This window comes from Poromitra crassiceps (genome assembly GCF_964638095.1).
Source record: "Poromitra crassiceps genome assembly, chromosome: 2".
Classification (NCBI taxonomy): Eukaryota; Metazoa; Chordata; class Actinopteri; order Beryciformes; family Melamphaidae; genus Poromitra; species Poromitra crassiceps.
The window spans coordinates 100,263,518-100,287,566 of record NC_139624.1 but is presented as its reverse complement, the minus strand read 5'-3'; the positions used below and the strand labels follow the sequence as shown (position 1 = coordinate 100,287,566).

General features: G+C 44.5%; 1 protein-coding gene across 1 annotated transcript in view; it reads left to right on the top strand.

The window, feature by feature from the left end:
- The window catches only part of slc4a2b (solute carrier family 4 member 2b), a 61,928-nt gene that overhangs the window by 22,507 nt on the left and 15,372 nt on the right, over positions 1-24,049 (top strand). Inside the window, exons 3-7 of the mRNA XM_083654787.1 lie at positions 7,404-7,575; positions 18,962-19,130; positions 19,253-19,467; positions 21,518-21,645; positions 22,692-22,900. Coding sequence (XP_083510913.1) covers positions 7,516-7,575; positions 18,962-19,130; positions 19,253-19,467; positions 21,518-21,645; positions 22,692-22,900 — 781 coding nt within the window. The 5' untranslated portion in view covers positions 7,404-7,515. The remainder of the gene's footprint in view (positions 1-7,403; positions 7,576-18,961; positions 19,131-19,252; positions 19,468-21,517; positions 21,646-22,691; positions 22,901-24,049) is intronic.

Below are 24,049 nucleotides of genomic sequence, written 5' to 3'. Positions count from 1 at the left end.
CCAAAACACTTTTTTTCAGCTTTTAACCAATATATATGACTTTGGGGGTGATGTGTGAAGAATTCTGGTCAGAATTTCCACATTTGACACCAAACTGTTGCCATTTTACCATTTGTATCATTTTTCAGCAGCATATCTGGCATAAGCGCCCTCTAAGGGTCAAAGACTGCTTTTTTTTTTTTCTCAAATGAATGGGAGATTTGGTACAACCTGACGTCAGGTTGTCCCCAAAGACTATGGGATTTCAAGATAATTACTCCCCTACCCCCCCTGTACCCTTTCAGCTCCTCAGATACTGAACCAAACGTCGTCAAAGTTGGCACATGTCTTAATTATAGTTAGTTTCCCGCTGAATGTGTCACTACTTTATTAATATCTTACCTGGATAAGCTCGAATGATGATGTATATATTATCAGTCCGAGTTGGAAGCAGCTGTCTCCAGCCCAGGCAGGCAGGCGGGAGCGAGCGGGAGAGAGTCGTACTGTAAACCTCATGCACTAGCTCCAAGCTCCGCGGGCGCGCGCAGCAGAGCTGGGCTCTCTCGGACTCGGCCAGAGCAGAGAGAGCACAGTCTGACATTTCCGCGGCTATCAGTCCGACTTGGAAGCACTGTCTCTCGGCCAGTCAAACGGGAGAGGAAATGTCAGCAGAGTAGAGCGACTGGGGACTGGGGGGGGGGGGGGGGGGGGGTTGACTCGCTGTGTGCGAGCACGAGCTGCTGTGTGCTCAGGCAGCGGGGACGCGCGGGCAGTGAGAGGCGGGGGCTTTGAAGAGGAGAAGAGCTCTGCGCTGCCTCTCCTGCACCCTGAGAGGAAAAATGCTGCTGTCATGCTGTAAATCACGAAAAGCCCCAAAACGCAAATTAAAAACGGATTTCATTGCGCGGTTTATCTCTAGTTAGACGAGGGAATTACGTGGAGAAATCTCGCATTGTGTTACCCCAGAGCGAGAGGTTTGTCCTCACTGTGTGCTGTGTGCTGCGAGCAGCGAGGCTCTTAACGTAAGTTTAGACAAGCCACATGCAAGCCACGCACACACACATGGGACAAAATGGGACAAAAATAATTAAATTTCTAGTTCGCCACTGAATGGCCAAATTGATATAACTATCAACCATTTCAGGATTTTCTGTTTCCATACAGGCCACCAGCGTTGGCTAATTGTTGATATTTATAAAGATATCGCCCCTCTCAAATAAATTATTTTTGAGGCAGTAGGCAAACTGTAATGGCGTCGATTTCCGAAAAAAAATCTTGACTTAACACAGCCAAAGAGTCTAGTATAGACAAGAGTATATGTCATTTCTTGGTTTTTTCCATAGGTATATAGGTATATTTTTTATTTAAATCACTGTTCTAATACATATCTAGGGGGTAAGTCCTCCTTTAAAGAGTGGGACAAATAATTGTGGCGGTGTTAGTTGTCTGTGTGTGTGTGTGTGTGTGTGTGGGGGGGGGGGGGGGGGTCAGTGCTGATATTGTGGCAAGCTGCCCCAATGTTAAGTGCAAATAAAGAGCAGTAAATGTACTCTGCTCAGTGTCTCGAATTCACGTCTCTTTGGCAGGTTACGTCTCTGTTCAATCAGCATGCAATACAAGTTCACACTGTCCGGCCCACAATGGAATACCACCGCGTGGCGTGCAATCTATGCTGTAGTTGATTGTGCTTTAACTACACGTAGATATCCCTCCTTGTAAACAAGGTCATTGATACGATTGTACTTTGGCATCAAGGAGGCTTGTCGTGACTTTGATAACCGCTGCCTTTGGTAGAACTTGATTTCTATTGGTGACACTGAGAAGGAATGGAGTCATAAAAGACCAAGAGGGGGCGTCCTTTGCTCTTAGAGGACTGCTGTTCTGTTCTCTGGGCTGCCAGTGAGTCATTGGCGCCAGGATTCCAGTCAATTGAAACCCACCTAAAAGTCTTGTAGTATATCAAAGAGATTGTAATGCAGCCACTTCCACTTCCACTTGCAGCAATACACCCTCCTTTCCTTGTTGTCATGTTTGACTACTAATTCATTATGCTTATATTAATTCCTGGATTCATTGATCTTTGTGGCTGAATAATAAAACTCTTAAATCTAGGCCTATCGTTTTGATGTAAATGCTATTTGTACATACCACTTCTCTCCCAGGTCCAGTGGGGGCGTCTGCTGTCTCTCCCAGACTTTAATTTGTACTTTATTGTCCTCTTCATCTTCATTAACGGTCTGTGCTGCCCTCCAAAGCCCTGATGGCTGTGTGTGATTGTGACCCTCCTCCTGTTCACTGGCTGTGTGTGATTGTGACCCTCCTCCTGTTCACTGGCTGTGTGTGATAAGTGATTGTGACCCTCCTCCTGTTCACTGGCTGTGTGTGATTGTGACCCTCCTCCTGTTCACTGGCTGTGTGTGATAAGTGATTGTGACCCTCCTCCTGTTCACTGGCTGTGTGTGATTGTGACCCTCCTCCTGTTCACTGGCTGTGTGTGATTGTGACCCTCCTCCTGTTCACTGGCTGTGTGTGATAAGTGATTGTGACCCTCCTCCTGTTCACTGGCTGTGTGTGATAAGTGATTGTGACCCTCCTCCTGTTCACTGGCTGTGTGTGATTGTGACCCTCCTCCTGTTCACTGGCTGTGTGTGATTGTGACCCTCCTCCTGTTCACTGGCTGTGTGTGATAAGTGATTGTGACCCTCCTCCTGTTCACTGGCTGTGTGTGATTGTGACCCTCCTCCTGTTCACTGGCTGTGTGTGATTGTGACCCTCCTCCTGTTCACTGGCTGTGTGTGATTGTGACCCTCCTCCTGTTCACTGGCTGTGTGTGATAAGTGATTGTGACCCTCCTCCTGTTCACTGGCTGTGTGTGATTGTGACCCTCCTCCTGTTCACTGGCTGTGTGTGATTGTGACCCTCCTCCTGTTCACTGGCTGTGTGTGATTGTGACCCTCCTCCTGTTCACTGGCTGTGTGTGATTGTGACCCTCCTGTTCACTGGCTGTGTGTGATTGTGACCCTCCTGTTCACTGGCTGTGTGTGATTGTGACCCTCCTGTTCACTGGCTGTGTGTGATTGTGACCCTCCTCCTGTTCACTGGCTGTGTGTGATTGTGACCCTCCTGTTCACTGGCTGTGTGTGATTGTGACCCTCCTGTTCACTGGCTGTGTGTGATTGTGACCCTCCTCCTGTTCACTGGCTGTGTGTGATTGTGACCCTCCTGTTCACTGGCTGTCTGCATAAGGATTACCTGTGGATTCCTGTGGTTATGTCGTATTACAGTCGTATATAGAGGTGGAGTGTAGCGGAGGCACGTGCCACCACTTATCTTAAGGTTCCTCTCCACAGTAGCACTGTGTTATCTGGGTCTTATCAGACTGTGGTGGCTAATGACCTTGAATGGCGGTGAGGAAGTGCTTTAGGGCCTGGAAGCCGAGGGTTGCAGACATGAATAGAGACGGCTTGTCATTGTTTAGAAAGGCTTGTCGGCGTGAAGTGCTGTGGCCATTGTATGATCCACAAGTCATGTTTAAGTCGTTTTCCACTTGAAAAAGAATGAAAAATGATATTTCACTTAGGCTTTTTGTTTGTTCCCAAAGTGTGCCCGGGGGGACCCTTAGCCGTCATTGAGGGGGTTCCAGGGTCTAATGTGCATCTATTTGGGAGATGTTTACATGAAAGCCTAGCGTTTGGAACCCCTTATTTAGGCTACACATAGTATTCATTACTGACTGATACAGATATTAGACGACATTTTAGTGCAGCATACGCATAATGTTTTAAAGCTCCAGCTTCATGTCAACTGACCTCTTAACCTCTGTATGTCTCCAGGTTATGACCTCTCTTAACCTCTGTGTCTCCAGGTTATGACCTCTCTTAACCTCTGTATGTCTCCAGGTTATGACCTCTCTTAACCTCTATGTCTCCAGGTTATGACCTCTCTTAACCTCTGTGTGTATCCAGGTTATGACCTCTTAACCTCTGTGTGTCTCCAGGTTATGACCTCTCTTAACCTCTGTATGTCTCCAGGTTATGACCTCTGTCTCCAGGTTATGACCTCTTAACCTCTTTGTCTCCAGGTTATAACCTCTTAACCTCTGTGTCTCCAGGTTATGACCTCTTAACCTCTTTGTCTCCAGGTTATGACCTCTTAACCTCTGTGTGTCTCCATGTTATGATCTCTCTTAACCTCTGTGTGTCTCCAGGTTATGACCTCTTAACCTCTGTGTCTCCAGGTTATGACCTCTTAACCTCTGTGTCTCCAGGTTATGACCTCTCTTAACCTCTTTGTCTCCAGGTTATGACCTCTTAACCTCTGTGTGTCTCCAGGTTATGACCTCTTAACCTCTGTGTCTCCAGGTTATGACCTCTTAACCTCTGTGTCTCCAGGTTATGACCTCTTAACCTCTGTGTCTCCAGGTTATGACCTCTTAACCTCTGTGTGTCTCCAGGTTATGACCTCTTAACCTCTGTGTCTCCAGGTTATGACCTCTTAACCTCTGTGTGTCTCCAGGTTATGACCTCTCTTAACCTCTGTGTCTCCAGGTTATGACCTCTTAACCTCTGTGTGTCTCCAGGTTATGACCTCTTAACCTCTGTGTCTCCAGGTTATGACCTCTCTTAACCTCTGTATGTCTCCAGGTTATGACCTCTTAACCTCTGTGTGTCTCCAGGTTATGACCTCTTAACCTCTGTGTCTCCAGGTTATGACCTCTTAACCTCTGTGTGTCTCCAGGTTATGACCTCTTAAACTCTGTCTCCAGGTTATGACCTCTTAACCTCTGTGTCTCCAGGTTATGACCTCTTAACCTCTGTCTCCAGGTTATGACCTCTTAACCTCTGTGTCTCCAGGTTATGACCTCTTAACCTCTGTGTCTCCAGGTTATGACCTCTTAACCTCTGTGTCTCCAGGTTATGACCTCTTAACCTCTGTGTGTCTCCAGGTTATGACCTCTTAACCTCTGTGTCTCCAGGTTATGACCTCTTAACCTCTGTGTGTCTCCAGGTTATGACCTCTCTTAACCTCTGTGTCTCCAGGTTATGACCTCTTAACCTCTGTGTGTCTCCAGGTTATGACCTCTTAACCTCTGTGTCTCCAGGTTATGACCTCTTAACCTCTGTGTCTCCAGGTTATGACCTCTCTTAACCTCTGTGTCTCCAGGTTATGACCTCTTAACCTCTGTGTGTCTCCAGGTTATGACCTCTTAACCTCTGTGTGTCTCCATGTTATGACCTCTTAACCTCTGTGTCTCCATGTTATGACCTCTTAACCTCTGTGTCTCCAGGTTATGACCTCTTAACCTCTTTGTCTCCAGGTTATGACCTCTTAACCTCTGTGTCTCCAGGTTATGACCTCTCTTAACCTCTGTGTGTCTCCAGGTTATGACCTCTTAACCTCTGTGTCTCCAGGTTATGACCTCTTAACCTCTGTGTCTCCAGGTTATGACCTCTCTTAACCTCTGTGTGTCTCCAGGTTATGGCCTCTTAACCTCTGTGTTTCCAGGTTATGACCTCTCTTAACCTCTGTGTGTCTCCAGGTTATGACCTCTCTTAACCTCTGTGTCTCCAGGTTATGACCTCTTAACCTCTGTGTCTCCAGGTTATGACCTCTTAACCTCTGTGTCTCCAGGTTATGACCTCTTAACTAGGGATGGGCATCGAATTTCGAATTTTCGAATAATCGTTGTTATTATCAAGGTCGACTTTTATTATTGAAAGTCGAGATTCGATTTTTTTTTATTTTTTTTTGTGAGTGAAATGTTGCATTGTCTCCCCTGATTCTAGGTATAGTCGAATTGCTTGGTTTGAGCAAGTAAAACAATTTTTATAAGAATTTTAAGCAAGGTTTATGGAAAAATGAATGGCGGATGAAATCCCATGAAGAGGGAGAGGGGGTGACTTTGGCACCCCTTTGGCACTCAGACCTGAGCCTACTAAATATTTAATGAACCACTCATGATTGTCAAAACTGTTTTTTATTTTCGAAAATGTCAATGTCATTTAACATGTTCTTTACTTCAGTGGTGCAATGCTTGTTTGAGCTAAAAATCCACAGCAGAAGCTTTTTCTATTAATTAATAAAGCCTTAGAATTAGAATCAGGGGAGACAATGCAACATTTCACTCACAATTTTTTTTTTTTTTTTTTTTTTTTTTTCTCGAATTTCGATTAAAAGTCGACTTTGGCCAGCGAATTTCGAATAGTGTTTTTGCTAGAAATGCCCATCCCTACTCTTAACCTCTGTGTGTCTCCAGGTTATGACCTCTTAACCTCTGTGTCGCCAGGTTATGACCTCTCTTAACCTCTGTGTGTCTCCAGGTTATGACCTCTTAACCTCTGTGTGTCTCTCCAGGTTATGACCTCTTAACCTCTGTGTCTCCAGGTTATGACCTCTTAGCCTCTGTGTGTCTCCAGGTTATGACCTCTTAACTTCTGTGTGTCTCCAGGTTATGACCTCTTAACCTCTGTGTCTCCAGGTTATGACCTCTTAACTTCTGTGTGTCTCCAGGTTATGACCTCTTAACTTCTGTGTGTCTCCAGGTTATGACCTCTTAGCCTCTGTGTGTCTCCAGGTTATGACCTCTTAACTTCTGTGTGTCTCCAGGTTATGACCTCTTAACCTCTGTGTCTCCAGGTTATGACCTCTTAACTTCTGTGTGTCTCCAGGTTATGACCTCTTAACTTCTGTGTGTCTCCAGGTTATGACCTCTTAGCCTCTGTGTGTCTCCAGGTTATGACCTCTCTTAACCTCTGTGTCTCCAGGTTATGACCTCTCTTAACCTCTGTGTGTATCCAGGTTATGATCTCTCTTAACCTCTGTGTGTCTCCAGGTTATGACCTCTTAACCTCTGTGTCTCCAGGTTATGACCTCTCTTAACCTCTGTGTGTCTCCAGGTTATGACCTCTTAACCTCTGTGTCTCCAGGTTATGACCTCTTAACCTCTGTGTCTCCAGGTTATGACCTCTTAACCTCTGTGTCTCCAGGTTATGACCTCTTAACCTCTTTGTCTCCAGGTTATGACCTCTTAACCTCTGTGTCTCCAGGTTATGACCTCTTAACCTCTGTGTCTCCAGGTTATGACCTCTTAACCTCTATGTCTCCAGGTTATGACCTCTTAACCTCTGTGTGTATCCAGGTTATGATCTCTCTTAACCTCTGTGTGTCTCCAGGTTATGACCTCTTAACCTCTGTGTCTCCAGGTTATGACCTCTCTTAACCTCTGTGTGTCTCCAGGTTATGACCTCTTAACCTCTGTGTCTCCAGGTTATGACCTCTTAACCTCTGTGTCTCCAGGTTATGACCTCTTAACCTCTGTGTCTCCAGGTTATGACCTCTTAACCTCTGTGTCTCCAGGTTATGACCTCTCTTAACCTCTGTGTGTCTCCAGGTTATGACCTCTCTTAACCTCTGTGTGTCTCCAGGTTATGCTGCCCAAAAGCTGTCTGAGTCCCAGTGAGAAAGAGAAGGGCTAAAGCCACACAGTTCCAGACCAGCTTCCCAGAGCCTCTCTAGCAGCGACTCCACTGCAGAGACATGAGCAAACCCGGCGCTCCCGACCAGATCTCAGACGCTGTGGCATCAGTTATTGACAGCGTAAGTCCACCCGCACACACAGAAAGGGCCCGAGGCTTCTTCCCAGTGAGGTCAGCCTCCAGTGTCAACCACATGATAAAACACGTGAGGTAAACATGGTGACCGTGTTGACAAACAAGGAGCAATGCTATTCAGTAGGATTTGATGTTTACGATTAGTAGTGTAATGGCAACTTTATTCACAAGATTGCAGCTGTTCAGCAGCAAATTCATTTGAATTGCAGAAGTAAAACATACACTGTATGGTGGGTTTATGCTGCATCAGCATCCTCCTTGGCATCAGAGGGTATATTTTGGATGGTGCTGTTCCCTCCAGACCTGTGTGTACAAATGTAGTGACTAAAGCCAGACTCCATACCTTAGGATCTGAAAATCCAACATGTAGTCTCTCCCCCAAGCACCAGTTTAGATCTGCACAGAGCGCTATTGCTGCTGAAATGCCCTCAATATTGGGGTACAGGAGGATGTCAAAGGTTACACAATTGTAACGGTTTCCTTCCCCTTTTCTTGCCAGTGGTGGCTATGCTAAACTAACGTTGAGCACACACATGGCCATGGTGTTCTGGAAAACATCATTGCACAGTTGTTGGTGGGATCACAATGATATTAAACAGGAGCGGCAAAGCCCAGAGGCTAGCTGCTGAACTGAACCCGGGTCAACAAGATGATCTGTTGAGACGCAGAGGAGAGGTAGAGGCCAGTCACTGAAACTTAAGATCACTGGATGGAGGGAGAAATACTCTTGCTTAGATATCATCAATCTGTGAGGCCAATGCATTCCACAAGTTATTTGGTGAGGAAGGCTTGTAATTGACTTTTATGGTGCACCCACTTTCCCTCAACCTGCCTCCTCTACGTCTACTTTACTTGGTGATTTCCTACAGTTTCCAGAATGACCTTCAACAGCCCCCAGAGCAACAAGGTGTTTTCTGTGCTATATATATTCTGTGCTATACTCGTCTTGTGGGTGTTGATGGCGACATCGATAGCATAATAAGAGCAAGAGAGTGAGAGAATTTCCAGTTGAGAGAAAGTGAAAGTGGAGAGATAGAACAATGCTGTGGTGTGCCTTACCCGGGTCATTCAAATTGCACAAAAGACACTGAAGAAGGCATTATGGTCTGTTCAGCCTACTGACATAGAAATAGCTGTTTTTTAAGTGTCTTGGGACCAATCTTTCTTTTAATGACATCAATACGTCGTGGCTGCTTGAATAGACTTCTCATGAGCTTCCAGTTCCATTGATAATTAATGATTGAAAGAGTACATGTGCTTTGTTCACATACCTTAACTCTCAGAACCAACCTTCAGACATGCCCATCACTTTCAGATGGCAGCGCTTAGGCAGTGCTATACTCGGTTCAACCCACTGTACTTCCAATCCAGGAAATGCCTATTTTTCCCCCAGCTTTGCATTTTTGTCAGTGTTCAGTCAGCTGCTTCCTATCCAATGTTGCACAATCATGTGACCATGCAGATAACTCCTGGGTCTGCCTGCATGGAGGACACTCGCTGGACATAAACAACCAACAGGCAGAAGGCTGCTCACGTCTGAAATCTAACCCCACCCATTGCACCACACAACCCAGGGTATTCACGAGGATATGTGGATACATGCCACTAATCTACCTATCCATCAGGATGAGAGGTATACAATGCAAAATGCTGTTAAAGGGATACACCACTTTTTTGGAAGTTTAGCTCATTTGCCACACCCCCCCCCCCCCCCCAACATAACCAAGATACACCATGCCTTACCGGCACTGTCCGCTCAGTTTACAGTGAGCTACAGTCGTGAAGTAAGTAATTATCGCCACAGAATGGAGGCTAATGGTACAGCTATTAAAAATCTGCCAAAACACACATCTCACAACGCCAAAATACATGTTGTGCTTCGTGTACTCACCACACGATGAAATGTTAATCCAAAATGCACATAATCTGTCTTTGCCAGTCTCTGCCTCAACTGAACTGAATCCACCGTACAACAGCTCAGCCGAGGGTGCGGGTGCAACTCTCCCAAACTGACAGTACACGACTGTCAAAACAGATGAAAAAGGCCCATAATAGACATACAACACGAAACTTAAAGTCAAATCCAAGGGGAAAACATACTTATTATGGTCAGCCCACCTTTAATATTCCAAATGTCAAAATGCACAAATCAGAATGTGCATCTATTAGGAATAGAACAGATAGATAGGAAAACTATGAGAAAAATATCAAGCCAATCTTTGCCTCATACAATTTGGGATAAAGTAAGTGCATAACTAAAGAATATAACATATTATGTCTACGCGTTTTTAGACATTTTCATGCTATAATAATATAATGATAATGCTAAAGGTTAAATACATCTTTGCTGGCTATGCTCATGCAGGTTGTTGCGACCTTGGTCATTGCTGACCTTAAAAATGCAGGTCATCGCTGACCTTTTTTCTTTTGGGGGGGTCCTCCCTTCAACAACTGGGCTGCTGTCTTCATCAGCCTATGCGTCCTACATCCATCCAGAGCAAGCTGCTATATTATCAGCCCAAAGATGCCTCCTTCCATGATTGGTAGAAGTATTAATGCATTTCGTTGGTGGTGGTCTTCTCTCCCAATCCCCGTTTGGTGCCCATGCCCGGGCAATTTGCATATAACCCCATAAGCGTCCTTGCCATTGCTTAACCTCAGTCAGCCCACGTCCTGACAATTTGCACAATTCAATCCATTATCCCTGCATTCTGCTTAAACATCAGTCAGCCCATGTCCTGACAAGTCAGCCCCCGAACTGACAATTTGCTAAACCCATTATCCCTGCATTGTGCTTAAACCTCAGTCAGCCCACGTCCTGACAACTTGCTCAACCCATTATCCCTGCATCCTGCTTAAACTTCAGTCAGCCCACATCCTGACAAGTCAGCCCATGTCCTGACAATCTGCATAACCCATCATTCCGGCATTTGCATAAACCTCAATCAGCCCACGTCCTGACAAGTCAGCCCATGTCCTGACAATTTGCTCAACCCATTATCCCTGCATTTTGCTTAAACCTCAGTCACCCCACGTCCTGACAATTTTCATGACCCAGTATCCCTGAATTCTGCTTAAACCTCAGTCAGCGCACGTCTTGTCAAGTCAGCCCATGTCCTGACAATTTGCTCAACCCATTATCCCTGCATTTTGCTTAAACCTCAGTCACCCCACTTCCTGACAATTTTCATGACCCAGTATCCCTGCATTCTGCTTAAACCTCAGTCAGCGCACGTCTTGTCAAGTCAGCCCATGTCCTGACAATTTGCTCAACCCATTATCCCTGCATTTTGCTTAAACCTCAGTCACCCCACTTCCTGACAATTTTCATGACCCAGTATCCCTGCATTCTGCTTAAACCTCAGTCAGCGCACGTCTTGTCAAGTCAGCCCATGTCCTGACAATTTGCACAACCCATTATCCCGGTATTTGCATAAACCCCTGTCAACTCGCATCCTGACAATTTGCATACCCCCGGCGAGCTTCATGACCCCCCTTACGGTATATTATCCCGTTCTAACTTTCAATTCTTTTGGGGGATTATCTATCCTATACGTCACTGACGCCCCCCCCTCTCTCATCTCAAGAGGAGCGTCATCATATCATGGAGCCATACGCCACACTTAAACTGGCTATTTGTTCAATAAAGCTTGTTAAAACTTCCTACGAGTCTCTCATGATTGAAACATAATCAACCCAAATTTAAAGCTAAAGCAAAATAACTGATGTGTTATCCGTAGTTGTAAAGGTTACAAAAACACAGTTCTGAAACAGGATATGACTACCAGATTACCAGGTCCCTCTACATAATATCTCACACTGACCACCTTGAACTCTAACATTTTCTTGGCCATATGGGGAATCAGTACGTCCTTCCAGTTATTTATGTATGTCTACTAAGACCGTTAGCTGTGATAATGTGATCATCTTCTATTGAGACTTTAAAACCAACCTAAACAGACAGGTTGGTGATCAAGAAGAAGGAAAGATAAACGTGTTTGCTATATGACAGTGCCTTCACGGTTATTGGTTGTTCCCTTAGCTCTCGCTCCCCAAAGTTAATTATTATCTCTTTAACAATGTGTGTGTGTGTAGGTGTGTGTGTGCCGTTAAGGAGAGTTCAGTTAATCCTGTTTGGATATTGACGAGCCAACATTGTGAAACTGTGTGATGTCGTCTTCCTACATAAAGAGTTGCCCTGGTCACATGACACGGGACAACTGAAAGGGGAAAGAGGTCGTACTCGGCGTGACTCGTTCATAGTTGAACCTTTCACATTATAAGGGCAAATAGGGCGATCTCTCCATATCTGAGGCTGCAGTGAAACACCTGTGTGGAATTGAATGGAGTATCTGTACGCATCGGAGGTGAGTTTGTACAGTTGGAACGCAAAGGACTCACCATATTGCAAGACTCCCATGCTTTTGATCTCACAAAGCATTTGGTCATTCTCCATTTGGCTGCGTCTGTGATATTTAGTCTTGTCCATATTTCTAGTTACTGTACCACCCATAATCTTCAGTAGTGCAAGTACAGACTTTATAGTCCTGTAGAACCTGAATTTGGATATTCGCTGTGCTTTTTTTTTTTTTTTTTACATTATTTTTACATTATTTTTGGGGCATTTTTGCCTTTATTGGATAGGACAGTGTAGGCAGACAGGGAAGGTGGGGAGAGAGAGAGGGGGGGGGGGATGACATGCGGCAAGGGTCCACGGGTTGGATTTGAACCCGGGTCGGCTGCGCGAAGGTCTATGCCTTTGTGGTACACGTGCTACCAGGTAAGCCACCGTGACGCCCCATCTTCGGGGTACATTTAAGCACAATGTGAACTGCAACTGGTTAATGTTCAGCCAAGTTCTAGTGCGTTTCTGATGCATATTTTCTTGCTACTTCGTCAGCAGCCTGTTGGCTTGTCTCAGTCATCGGCAATCCAAGGTAATAATTACTTCTTAATGTTGTCTTAATGTGTCACTAATTACTGATAGTCATCCCTTTAATGTATGCAAGATTTCTTGTCAGGGGAATAAATAGCAGCTGCTTCTACTGGCGGCAGCCATCATTGATTTACTGTGGCAGAGTCCTGCTGCCAGCCACAATGTTCCACTTTGTAATGATGCTTTATCCATCCTTGTGGGGACATTAACTTTGTAATGATGCTTTATCCATCCTTGTGGGGACATTAACTTTGTAATGATGCTTTATCCATCCTTGTGGGGACATTCACTTTGTAATGATGCTTTATGGATCCTTGTGGGGACATTCACTTTGTAATGATGCTTTATGGATCCTTGTGGGGACATTCACTTTGTAATGATGCTTTATGGATCCTTGTGGGGACATTCACTTTGTAATGATGCTTTATGGATCCTTGTGGGGACATTCACTTTGTAATGATGCTTTATGGATCCTTGTGGGGACATTCACTTTGTAATGATGCTTTATGGATCCTTGTGGGGACATGCACTTTTCCTTTGTCCCCTTCCACAGGGAGGTAGGGAGGGTCACAGGGAAGTCAGGGTCAGCCACAAGAACACATTTGTTGTCAGACATTGGATTTGAACCAAGGCCCGCCAGAGGTGAAGGCAACCTAAATGCAGCACCTTAGACCACTTGCCCATCCTGATATGGCAGTAATGAGTTACAGTATATGAGTGTACCAGTGACAGACAGCGGGACACTCCCCGTCTGGAGGTGAGCCATCAGACGTTACGTGTGAAACTGTAAGGATCAGTGTGCCCGGTGCCATCCGTCCACACACACCTCCTCCATACTTCCTGAAGTATGTATCACTGCAGAATCTCCCCTCCTCAGCAGACTCACTTCTGAGTAGGAAGTCCTCCGCTAATGAGTCATAACGTCATCTGACTCCCCATTGTTGAAACATGCATGTATGAGCATTGAGCAGCAGCGGCAGACTAGACAAGTCCAGTTAAGACGGACTCGGTCTGCTGCCGCTGCTGCTCAACACAGGAACGTTTCAACAATGGGGAGTCAGTCAGTCAGTCAGTGAGTCAGAGTCAGTCAGTCAGTCAGAAGAATAGCTTCTTCCCTCAGGCCATTAGGGCCCTCGACAACTACAAATAGATTATATATATATACGGTATATATATATATATCTATTATAATAATAGTGGTAATAATGATATATATAGTTAGATCTATGCACTTTACATTAATCTATAGCACTATATTGTATTGCACTATAATTATTATTGCTGCTTATTACTGGTGAACTCTTAGCTTTTACCTAATTTTACCTAATTTAAATTTTTATATTTTTAACTTTTTAACTTAGCATTTGGTTCTTACTCTATTTGACTGCACTATGTTTTGAACTAATTTGACTGTACTGTTGTCTTGTCTGTCTCTACATGTGCACAGTCTTGGAGTGGCTGCGGCCCTAATGTCACTGCTCATTACAACTGTGATGCTGTATGTGACAATAAAAACCTTGAACCTTGAACCTTGAACCCTCAGTCAGAGTCAGTCAGTCAGTCAGTCAGTCAGTCAGTCAGTAAGCCCCTGAGGTCGTTTCTTTGCCCTCCCATCCCGGGTGTTGCAGCGGCAGCAGCCTGCATCCGGCTTTACTAGGCTTGCATAGTCTTGTTGATTTCGCATATTTATTTACCATGCCTTAATTGGTTTTCAAAGTTGATTTTTTTGGGGGGGGGAAATGCGAAAAATCACAAAAGTAAGTTTTTAACATTCATTTGACATGCTAAATATCAGATTTACAATGAATCACTGACATATTGAAATGAAAGTGTTTTTAATCTTATGGTACCAAACATTTGATATAACTAGTTTTTGAGATACAGCCATTTCTGTATCATACTGTTACGGCGCGGCTTTGAATGTGGATATCTGATCTATTATTATCATATTAATTTGCCGCCGTCTAGTCTAGGGGTACATTGACACACTCAAATCTATCACCGCAAACTGTGAAATATATATTGGTTTGGGCTGGAGTTAGCATTGATGACTACAGCTCCATCAGAGTCCGCATGGCAAATTAATCCACAGTGACCAACATTTCCTCAATGTGCTTTCACGGAGCTTCCCCACTCCCATTCTCCATAGTTCTCCTCCGTGTCTCTCTCTGTACTCAATCATCTCCAGCACTACTGCGTCCCAGGGGAATGATGATTGACAGCTCGGTAAAGGCCGCCCTCTTAGCAAGGTCTCAACTAATCACAGCCCAGACCCTCTTAACGTGCGTGAACGTGTAGCCAATTTACTCTGCCCAATGACCGCTCCTGAATAACGTGCCTGAATGATGTGACCTCATCAGCTGTTCATGACTGACATTTAAACTAACCAATGATAACTCCCTAAATGCTGTGACGATATGGTCGTCAGACTATTTTTTGTCATTAGTCACAAGTGCTCTCTGATTTGAGCCATTTTCACACAAAAAACTACAGATAAAGAAAAACATGTGCTGTGGCCTCATATTTTGATCCATTTTAAAAATTCCAATGGATTTGTGCTCGGTATAGCTATTGCTGCAATGGAAATGTTAAATCTCCACCGCAGACATGAATGGGTTAACAACAGAAAATGGTGGAGCTGTTCAAAACCGATTGGTAGAGCTCTTGATTAAATTGGCAGTATATGTCTACATTTGAATTTGAGTGTGTTAGTTTTTAATATATAAGCAATGGGAAAATCTCTTGAGGTATGATGGAATGAGAAGATTTGGAAAAGCTATGCTTGCATAATGCAGAGTGCAGTTACACATTTGGCTAAGTTCAACACTGGGTTACAACTTAAATGCCTTGTATAATCATATAATGATCTTATTGAGAGATGTGCAGACTGTCTGCTGGCATAAAGATATCTAGGAATGCAGTGACTCGACAGCCACAGTATTACATGATCACTACAACATCCGCAGGCTGTCTCTGCCCCTTTCCCCCTGCAAGTGCTGACTGTGTTGGATTTGAGCCTACCCTACCTCACGACACACATATCATCTCCTCTACAGCCTGCACACTCTGTCAAGTGTCCATGTCTGGCACGTCGTCATGCACCACAGCCCTGGAACAAACACTTGGTTCAAACTTTAGGGGGCATGTTGCCTCGCAAGATTTCCTTTTTAATGCCAGATACTTAATCTATTACTATTCTATTAATGACTTCTATAAATAGATGAAGTGAAGGGCAGTGCATTTTGTTTGGCACAATCTTCTGTGAGAGATTGAATTTCTCCTGCCCTCACAACAGTTCATTCCTCAAGTTAAATGCACAGTGGTGCTTCAAAAGCCCACAGAATGGTGGGCAAATAGGCCGTACATGGCTAAAGTCAACAGCATATTTGTTCCACATGTAAGGTCACATTGGGGAATTATGACGGCTACTTTAATTCCAGTGTAACGCTCCCAAGATTCCCATACTTTCCTCTGTTACAGGCGCAACATAACAAGATAGTTGATTGACAATGCAGATCTCTGCTCACCTCACTCCTCACTTTACATACAATTTTTCCACCCTTGTGAAATCAGAACACTTCATACTCAAACTTTGATATGAAACTGCTTTCATGATTGATGTTTACCCGTGTTTTTGTTAGCCGGTGAAATGATCAAACACAAATATGTTGAATCATCCTTCATCCAGCAATGACCCATTAGTGGTTTTATTTCCGAGCACACAAAACCTATAAAACGACATGCTCGCACTTCATTCCTTTTGGTTACTTAACATGTTTCCTTTGTGTCTGTCAATATTAACTTTTGGAAATGTGTCTTTAAAGAAAAGTAAGCCGTTTCGTTCCTATGCAGTTACATTGCCCTTCAAGCTATATATTGACTAAAAAAAAAAGCACATTGGTCAATATTTAGGCTACGTGTGGCAAAGTTACAATGTGGAGATGAATGTCAACGTGAGGTTTTGTCCCCGGCTGTTCAAACACCACTTGTCCTTTCAGGCAACATTTGCCCTCAAAGCGAGAACGCCGGTGTTGTTGATTCTGCCGTGCCACAATGGGCCGACTGGTGAAGGTGGCCGGCTGAAAGATAGGGTTCTGATTAGGACATCACGAGGTTCTGATAAGCAACGGGAAAGGGATTTCTCCTGCCTGCCGCTCTTAATAGAGGCGTTGAGATTCAGAGCTCCAGTGTTGTCATGGTCGAGGGCACTGACACTTGTTGTGATTATTCCATTAAGCGCACTTTGCCATGAGCGAGGTAAGTCCCTAAAACCACTTGCTGATGATCAGTGGGCCGTTTGTTGAGTGGAGTTGAAGTTGTATTTCATCGTTTTGGTCAATTTTGTTTTGACTCGGCTCACCTTTTGCAACAGCTCAGGTCCATATTCTGCGCGGGGCTTGTTTTTGCACATGGTTTTGGTTGTGGAAAATTCTTTCACCTCTTTGAGAATCCCTCACACGTCTCTCCCACCTCTAGAGATTCACTGTGAAACCATGATGTGAATGAGAGCTCTGTGAAAATAAACTGCCAGATAGTTTAGCAGCACTCCAAGGGGGTTCGCCCTTTTGGAGAGGATTATGTGTTTTTAGGGTTTTGGAGAGGATATGTGTTTTCAGGGTTTTCTGAGCAAACCTCTCATTAAATATTGAAATGTTGAGTAAGAGCTATGCAGTGCTGCTGGTGGTACCTCATTAAACTCTGTATTGTCTTGTGGTGAAGCTTGTTTTGAAAAAGGCGCTCTTTGGTTTTGACATGTTTTGATTGTAGCTGCTGCGGGACAAACTGGTCACTAACTTTAATTCATTCTATTTATACATCAATACAACTCACGCATATTAAGTTGTATACTCAGTATAAGGAATAAAGGACTTTTGACCATTTTAGATGTGTAATGAAAGCAAACCCCTGTCATTATGGAAGCAAAATACCTGCAGAGGTACAGGTAGGTAGGTTAATTGCCCTTTTTAGAGTCTCTTGTTGAACTGTCAGAAAAAGTGATTGGATCAGTTTAATGAGGAATTTAACCTTGAGTCAATATTGAATGTGTGCCTAACGTAACAGGCGAACCTATCTTTCCTTTACTCACTCAACTGTTTGTAAGCCTCTGATGGTCTACAGTTCAATGCGGGCCTTTTTCCTCTCACCTGTGTGTGGCATGTACAGCTCAGAGGAAAACTGCCCATGGTTTTGTGGGTCATGGGAATCAGAGTTTTTAGCAAAGCTAGTTTGAATCTTGATACCTTCATTCTAGCTAAGGATGAACACAATTAAAAACATAGGCATTGTAAATCCACGATGAATTCTTAAAGTTCCAGTTTACGCTTGCCTTTTACAGATGTCATGAACTAAATATTTCATAAGACCTCTCTCTGTATGTCAGTGCACACTGCACAGTGGCCAGTTGTAGCTATACATACCATAAGTTCCTGTATGGTTTTCCATAGATTAAGTCAGTGTTGAGTTGAATTTATTTAATGGTATGTTGCAATTCTTTTTATGATTTTGTCTTACTTTGATACAAATTTCTACAGTTTTTGGAAATCTGTTTGAATACTTCTTGGCAGTATCATGGTTCACATATGCCCCTTGGGGGTTTTCATCCCTCCATTTGAGTATATAGGCTAAATTAGACCACAGTAAATTATATAGTTTTTTTTTTAGCTGTCTGCTGTGCATAAAACCATAATTTATCTTTGCCGATTGTGTCAAAACGGTGAACTAGCCGGAAGCTGCAGGTGGTAGAACCGCAATTGCATGTCATCATGTGCTTGCTGGTGTTCCCTGTGGCGCTGGAGAAAACGTAATATATGGTTGACATGCTGGAAGGCCTGAGAACTGTCTGAGGAGGCGTCAGATGACCCGGGGCACCATGTCGTCCCCTATGCTCTGCCACAGGAAGGGTTCACCACGGGAGGAGCAGAGAGATCTGTGCAACATCTGCTTTGCCTTGATGTGGCTGCGGGATAGTCCTCCTGATAGCCAGGGTGAATCCACTTGCTCTCTACCCCTCTAAGCCCATCCTTATCACAACACCCCACCAGCAGAGCAGGGCGCAGCAGGGCCCAGCCACCCCGCTGCAGGAAAACATCTCTCTTATCATCCACATGAGCCCGGTTACACAGCATACACAGCATGGAAAAAGAGGAATCGATCCAAGCACATGGCTATTGTTTCCAATTCATGGCTCATTTCAAGAACACGCAATGCAATGAGTGGGACCCAGCATATGATGTTGGCCTATTAGCAGGACCAGAACTCCCTCTAGTGTTGGCTTAAGCGAGAGGCACACGCATACTTGGTTCACACAGACCGAGTGAATCAGTGAGCAGTCTTGCCAAGTTTCACAAATGTGTTAACCGAAGGACACTTTCCATCTGTCTTTCCTGAGCAATTGGCTGATCTTGTTCTTTCTGTTTTCTATTTTCACCCCTTGCAGCCAGACGTTCCTGCTGCCTCTTCATTACGGGTGCCTCCACGAGCAGAAGAGGAGGATGATGGGGACCTGAACAAAGCCTTGGGCGTCCAGCGGTTCCAGCAGATCCTCAGCCCTGCGCCCGTCGTCCACGATGACCAGCACCGCAACTACCATGAGGAGGACATTGAATGTAAGCATACTACAGTGTCTCATTCATTCATCCTTCATGCTTTTATCACTACCTCAGGCCCTCTGTGGACATGACATGACATGTTTGTGTTGAGTTTCTTGCTGCATCTTCCCCCCCCCCAGACCACCGTCACTCCTCTCATCACATCCACCGGCCCCTGTCCAAACTGCCCTCTGAGGGACGCAGGAAGAAGGGTAGCAAGAAAAGGAAAAAGGACAAAGATCACAAAGGCAGCCCTGGTCCCAGCGGCGGCCCCATAGAGGAAGGAGAGGATGAGGAGGACGATGAGGACGAGGGTGCAGAGACAAATGTTACTCCTGCTGAGTCAGATGTGCAGGTAATCCATTTGACTACATACCAGTCTTTGAAGGAATTGATAGCGTTCCCTAAACGGACACAAATCAGACCACGGACCCCCATTTGAGACATGACCAAAATAGTCCTACATTCTGTCATTGTGTTACTTATGGTGAAAATAAATGATTCCCATTTTTGCTGGAACCCCCTCAGGGACCACCGGGGGTCCCTGGACCCCACCTTGAGAACCACTGGCGTAGGCCACCCCACTGCTGCTGAAAACATTTGTCATTTCTATTGGTTTCAATGGAGAGTTTTAGCATCATTTTTAGCTAAAATTGGCTAAGTGGTGTCTGTGTCAGTCACAATTTGTGATGGAAGTGATGTCATCAGTGATGTCACTTGAGCAATTGTGTTGTCATCAGTAATGTCACTCGAGCAATTGTGAAGTCATTAGTGATGTCACGCAAGCAATTGTGATGTCATCAGTGATGTAATAAATACTTCCTGGCTGAGGCTATATAAGTAGTGGGAGTATAAGTAGGGAAACGCCACCACCACCAACTAGGGCACAAGGGTGAGTTAAGGGGAAAAGGTAGTTTATCCAGTCTCCACCCTAGGAATCAAGCAAGCGCAGCTACTACTAGCGTTGCTAGTAGATTTGAAATCCTGTTTCATACGCTTCTCTACCCTGCCAATTAAAAATGTCCAAGATCATTTTAGGTGCATTTACAAGTCAAGTCAAGTTTATTTGTATAGCACATTTCATACACAGAGGCAATTCAAAGTGCTTCACATAAAATGGTTGACAGGAAAATGAAAGAATAAAAGAAGAGAATAAAATGGACATTTAAAAGCATCCCAACAAAACTTTAAAAAAAGAGTATAAAAAGTGCATTAAGCAACAGGCGCAGCAGTTTCAAAAAGAGCTAAAAACTTATAGAGGACTCATTGGGTTTGCATAATAGAATAAATCAATTTATCTATATTTAGTCCCCCGACATACTATATAAGAAGCATGACTACACACACATAAAACTCTGGTCTGGGTACGGTGTCCTCTTTTAAGCTTCCCTTACGCGTGCGTCCCTCCTGACGCATCACCTCACCCTCTTGTGAGTATATCCGTATTACGGAACCATCCCCCAGACCTGCAGCTTTTAGCAGTAATTGTGATCATCTATGTTTTAAAACCAATTGTATAATAGTGATTGAGAAACAGCTGTCAGCAGTTAAAAGCGACGGTAAACATGAAAGTCTTTAGTCTATTTTTAAAAGTAAGTAAGGTTGGGGCAGATCTGAGGTCTTCAGACAATTTGTTCCAGCTAGCAGAAGCATAGTGGGTAAATTGATTTGATTTGATCCTAGGGACAGTTAATAAGCTGGACCCTGCTGACCTAAGAGTTCTAGACGGTTCGTAGCGTGGGAGCAATTCAGCTATGTATTTTGGGCCTAGGCCATTAAGTGATTTATAGACTAATAACAGTATTCTAAAATCTATTCTACACCTGGATTTTATGCATTTTTGTCTGGTGACAAATCCGATCAGTCAGGATGCATGTTATCACAGGGTCTCACAGTGACTCAAACGTCTTCAGTTGCTTTGGGACATGTGACAGTGTTCAGTTGTGGGTGACTGAGCTGTTCAGGAATGTGCTGCCATTTTTATGCCATGGTCCACGGTCTGTTACCCAGCCAGGTCACTTACCATTGTAGAATTACCATATTTTCCTCTATGAATATTTCATGGCCTTAATCATTCATCAGTGGGTGTCATGTTACAATGATGCTATGAGACACATCACAAAACATGACCACTTTCCACCTGATCAAAATGTAACTATATATTTAAACATCATTCACAGTTTCTATCATTTAACTGTGCATTTGTGCATTGATCTGTTCATGTTTTCCCTTTTAGGCCTTCTGTAGGCTTCTTCTGTCACTTTTTTTATTTATTTATTTATTTATCCTTTATTTAACCAGGTTGAACTGTGTGATGCCGAGTGCACTCAAACTGTCGGCTCTCTCAGCTTCTGTTTCAGCATTAGCACTGAAGCAGTGCTCCTGTACTCTGTTCACCTCCACAGTTCTTTGTTTCGGATGAAGAGAACGTGGCCAAACCTGACAAAGAGAGCCCCCACCTGGCCCGCCAGCTGGACATCGTACCGCAGTCTGGTGAGGGTGCAGACACTGACGATGCAACAACCTCCACAGAGTGAGTCAACGAATGCTTTCTTAAAACAACTTCAGTATCGCTGCATTTCTTACTGTAGTTTAGTAGTGAGACTAAGGACAGAAAAAGGGGATGGGAGGTGCAGAATTAGCTTTGGCTCATAATCATGGCTTACCTGCTGCGATGGATTGCGTAACACATGTTTTTGTCATGTTGCTGAAATGTTCTCACAGCCACTCGGTAACATTGTTCTGATTGGGTGAGTCTCATTGGCTGGTGAAGTACACACTGTACGTTACCAAGTCCCAGGCATCTAGTGGGCCTGCTGCGCCTGATCTGACGACGGGCCCAAATAATCCTCCTCTCAGAGACCCATATATCACCTGTCTCTATAGAAAACACTGGCCTCTAGGCCAGCACACCTCTCTAGCCCCAGGCTCCACCTATGGCATTTACTGTTCCTCCTCATCAGTGCTGAATCTGCTCTGGGATAAAGCCTCGTGTGCGCCCTTTACTCATTTTCAGTCTATCGGAGAGCATCTTAACAGAGGATTTGTATTTGTGAAATATTCTACTATAAGTGCGAAGATCGTTGAGTCAAAAACTTTTTTTTTTGGTCTGCTACTTGTTGTGAGATATTGAGGAGAATTTACATTTAAAGGACGGTGAGTTTATGATGTTTCCAGCTTGCTTTGGAGGGTTTATCTTAATAGATTCTCACTGAGCATCTGTTCCCTCCATTTCTGCTTACTGTTTATACCATTTAAAGTACATGTATTCTTTTTTTGCATTTAGCTGACAGATTTGAGATGATTAGAAGAGTACAAGGGTCAGAGCCATAGTGCACCGACAGTATTCCTGTGGCAAAATAATGATGTAATAAATTAAATTAAGAGTGGCAGAGGAGGTGACATGCGTGCCCAGTAACCTTTGTATGACTTCTGCAACCAGTTTTCACCTTGTACTTTTAAAAGTTACGTGTGGAGAAAGTGTTCAATCCACCAGATAGAAGACAAACAAACTTAAATACTGTCACTCGTCGTTTTCTGAACTTTTGTCTGGCTTTTCCTTCACTCTGCTTCATTCAGAAGAGCAGCCTCGTCCGACATCACCTCGGCTCCTGCTCTCGAGCACATCGCACTGAGCCGGGTCTCCTCTGCCAGCCGCGGCTACGACCTGCAGGAGCGCCGGCGCACGGGCAACATGACAGGCACTGAGCAGGCCAAGTACCAGCGCATTCCCACCGACGAGAGTGAGGCTCAGACCCTGGCCTCCGCTGATCTGGACGGCATCAAGAGTGAGTGTGGACAAATCACAAGCTTTGATATCACTTTTCAAATCTGTCTTAACATAACGTGGGGAATTTGGTGTACCACTTTTTGTCGTTTTGTTAACTTTTATATTTGATATACTGTATTACTGTTTGTTACCGGCCACAACAGCATTGGCTTGTGCGTGTGTGTGTGTGTGTGTGTGTGTGTGTGTGTGTGCACGAGCGTCATGGCAAAGTGTGGTCCTGTAGACACCTATTGTAGTGGGAAGTACCAGATAATGGTTGTGAGTATGTTGCCAGGTGTTTATATGTCTGTGTGGACATAGACCCGCTAGCGTCAAACCCATGTGTAGTACTAGTTGCCATCAAAGGGAAGGCCGAGCTCGAAAATGGGTGTGATCTGAACAAGGGGGGGCCGCCCCTCTCACACACACACACACACACACACACACACACACACACATTGGGGTGCGTTAGTGAGGGGCAACAGAAGTCCTTCTACGTTGCAGTGGAAGCCCCGCTGCCCTGTGATGTGCCCGCCCCCCAGCCCAGCGTGAGGGCTGTGGTCAGGGGTAGGGTGATTTACGTCACTGGGCTGACCCCTCAGCAGAGAGCAGCAGCTTATCAGCGAGTGTGGCAGACAGCTCCGTGTTATTCAATTAGCCGCTCCCCCTGTCAGCCCAGGCCCCTGGAATCAGGCCCAAGTCGGTGGCCAATTGGGAAACCTAGCCCTCAGTTCACAGCCGTGGAGTTACTAGTGGAGCGACTGATATGTGTCCAGATTAGGGATGTTCATTTTGAAACATTTCCATAATCGAAAATCTGGAAAATTAACGATCAATTATCGATTATCGATCATATTAATAATATTTTATTTTTTTTTATTATTATTATTATTTTTTATTTTTTTTACAAAATGAATGCCTATGGCAGAAAATGCGAAAGACAACGTGTTCTCCTCAATGAACTCTTTATTTCAATGTGTCTCGCTCCAACACTCTGCTGTCCCCGGCGCATGTCGGTGTGAATTCCCCATGTTTAAAACAGTGTTGTTGGCACAAAGGCCCGTGCCCAGCCAGAAAACTAGAGACTATATGAAGCTCCACCTCACGTTAGTCGGCTGTGCAATGGAGTGGGGCGAGGAGGAGCGAATTCCACCCAAACCCAGTCCGC